General features: G+C 38.6%; 1 protein-coding gene across 3 annotated transcripts in view; it reads right to left on the bottom strand.

Annotated features, from left to right (window-relative positions):
• The window catches only part of ect2 (epithelial cell transforming 2), a 128337-nt gene that overhangs the window by 100318 nt on the left and 25354 nt on the right, over positions 1-2665 (bottom strand). For all 3 annotated transcript variants that reach the window (XM_032511617.1, XM_032511619.1, XM_032511618.1), the window contains one exon: positions 1298-1387. In XM_032511617.1, coding sequence (XP_032367508.1) covers positions 1298-1387 — 90 coding nt within the window. The remainder of the gene's footprint in view (positions 1-1297; positions 1388-2665) is intronic.

The following is a 2665-nucleotide window of genomic DNA, read 5'->3' on the forward strand; positions in this document are numbered from 1 at the left end:
GTTCAAATTTGATTCATTCAATAAATTTATTATTTTGTCTTAAAATCATTTTCATATCATACCAACATTTGCAGCATCCTGAACCTTTTTGGGAAGGCTACTAGAAAAACTCCATCTAGAGCAATTTTATTCTCCCAAAAACAAGTTTCCTTTTTTTTTTTCAAAAGGACTATAAAAAAAATACGTTTAACATATTCTGACAGATTCAAAAGACGGAGCTTTAAGAGTTGTTCTATTTTTCTTATAAATTATAAAATTTTTGTAAGAGCTACACGGAAGTTGGCAGTTTGGTAAAGGCAAGTAATTTCAATTGATATTCTGTAATTTTTCAATGTGTGGATTGTTCAAGATAAATACATTAAATGAAATAAATTAAATCTTTGTGTGCTAATAAGGCACATACGTTCCTGTAGATGGCAATGCACGTTCTCCTTTTTTGCCAAATAACTGAAAAGCTTGTTGAAATCATCAATGTCTTCCCTCTTGCTCTATCAAAATCTCACCTAGCTTTCCTCAGAGATGGTCCCAATAATGTGCTGAAAGTCAAGTCAAATTCAGTTTATGCATGATATGATAAATTTTTTGATACTATATCCTACATTGTGGATAATTAAGCTACGTTGAAGTATATTTCTGGAGTGTTAAATATAAAAGAAAAAACAAGAACCAAAAACTGTGACCCTAAAACCGTGATACGAACGAAACCATGGGTTTTGTGAACCTGCCACCCCTAGTAAATATACAGCTGTCCTCACCACAACTAATACATGACCCCACAGCCTCTGTGTACAAGTCCAAGCTGTTAACACCCCATCTATGCAGTCCAAACACGACTGAAGATCCGCCACAGCTTCACTGGTCCACTTCTTAGAGGTCCTCACAACAGGTTTCAAAAGTTTTAACTTCTGCCTGTATAAGGGAATCAGGCGGGTGATGGCATGGTCTGAGTGACCCAATGCAGCGTGGGTGAGCTTGTGATAAGCATTACTGACTGTTATGCAACAGTGATGCTAAATATTCTCCTCTCTGGTTGGACATTTAATAAACTGTATTTGGGTAGTTTGTGACTGAGGTGAAATCTCATTAGTTAGAGTTTCACTACAATATGGATACTTACTGAAATTCTATAGAAAAGCAACTGGAATGATGTTCCCTAAAAGACTTGTTTAGAAAAGCTTGAGTGCTATTAATAACACAGATTGTTCTACACAGAAGGATCAACAACAAAGAAAGTACCTAAATTTTCATCCATTCAGAAAGAAAGGTAAAGTTGATCATGTTAAGTTCATGTACCCACCATTTCATCTTTGTTCCTAAAGCCAGTGAAACACAGCGACAGGTTAAGCATTGTGGTGGAGTAGAGAGGACGACATGAAAACTGTAGAGGCTGTGGGGAAGGGAAAAAGCAAAAAAACAACAACTTTGAATTAAGTACAAAATTACATTTGAAAAAATGTAATGTAATTATTTTTACCAATATGTTTAACAATTTACTGAAAGACTCCTGTAAATCTTTGAAATTCATATTGAAATTCCTGCTTACTCCAACACCTAATAGTTTTGCCTGACATGGGTTAAAAACTGCAAAATGGCCTACGACAATTTATTCTTTTATCAAAAGATACCGTATACTTATTTATATTGCAATGCAGTCTAAATCTGCGTTTGTGTGTGCTGTCTTCAGCTGAGAAACGTGCCGAGCACTGTTTGATAGAAGCCACAGGACCTCAGGACATATTGTTGATGTCCGACATTAGTATCCTATTAGAAGTCTCTAGGCAGCTCCTGTGCGTTATCCTGTTCAAAGCATTAATGTATTTTTTGCATCATGTTTATTCGAAATCAAGGCTCCTCTCCGGCCGTCTCTCGTTGGGCATCTCAACATGAAGAAGATTTCTCTGAGATGAAGATTTCAGAGTAAAAGTGTAAATTCTTTATTTCAATTTCAGTTAGTGATTGCTCGCCAACCACAAGATTGGCGGTTCAATCCCAGGCTCATCTGTCCACATGTCAAAGTGTCCTGAGCAAGACACTGAACCCCAAGTTGCTCCCTGGATGCTGCATGTATAGCTGTCCATTGCTCCTATTCAGGGATGGAAATTAGCACCCACCAAATGTGGTTGATTTTGTGCAGTGGCAGGTGAATTTGCCCAACCTACCAGCCACGGTGCTAGGTAAATAAATGCAGCATACTGTTTCAGTCGGACAGTTTTAGAGGAGTCCCACCCTTATTTGGTAGTTTACAACGAGAAAAGTTGGGCAATTTCTGTTTGTTATGTAGTCAACACGGGTCAGATGTCAGACAGGACACCCTTATAGTTGCAGACAGCGAGCTCAGTAAGCAGGCCGACTGTGCATGTGGCCATGTGCGAGACGATCATCCCTCCTCCTCCTGCCTGAATCCTGCGTGAAGCTCAAACATGATAAGCCATGTCTGAATCTACACTGCTTTTAGTCTTCTAAATGCATTGTTGTTTTACTGGTCAACCTGAGGAAAGATGCTACAATGTAGTCACCAAACCAGACTCAACCAAGCCCAAGCAAGGTAGGCAGGGCCAGGCCGGATCCAGAATTGCTCAATGAGGGAGAAAGGGTAGAAGCGCTTCCAGCCCATTTAAGACTTTAATTTTACTTTTTATTTGGGTAAACTTTGTTAAGAAAAGAA

The sequence above is a fragment of the Etheostoma spectabile genome, unplaced genomic scaffold (genome assembly GCF_008692095.1).
Source record: "Etheostoma spectabile isolate EspeVRDwgs_2016 unplaced genomic scaffold, UIUC_Espe_1.0 scaffold395, whole genome shotgun sequence".
NCBI lineage: Eukaryota > Metazoa > Chordata > Actinopteri > Perciformes > Percidae > Etheostoma > Etheostoma spectabile.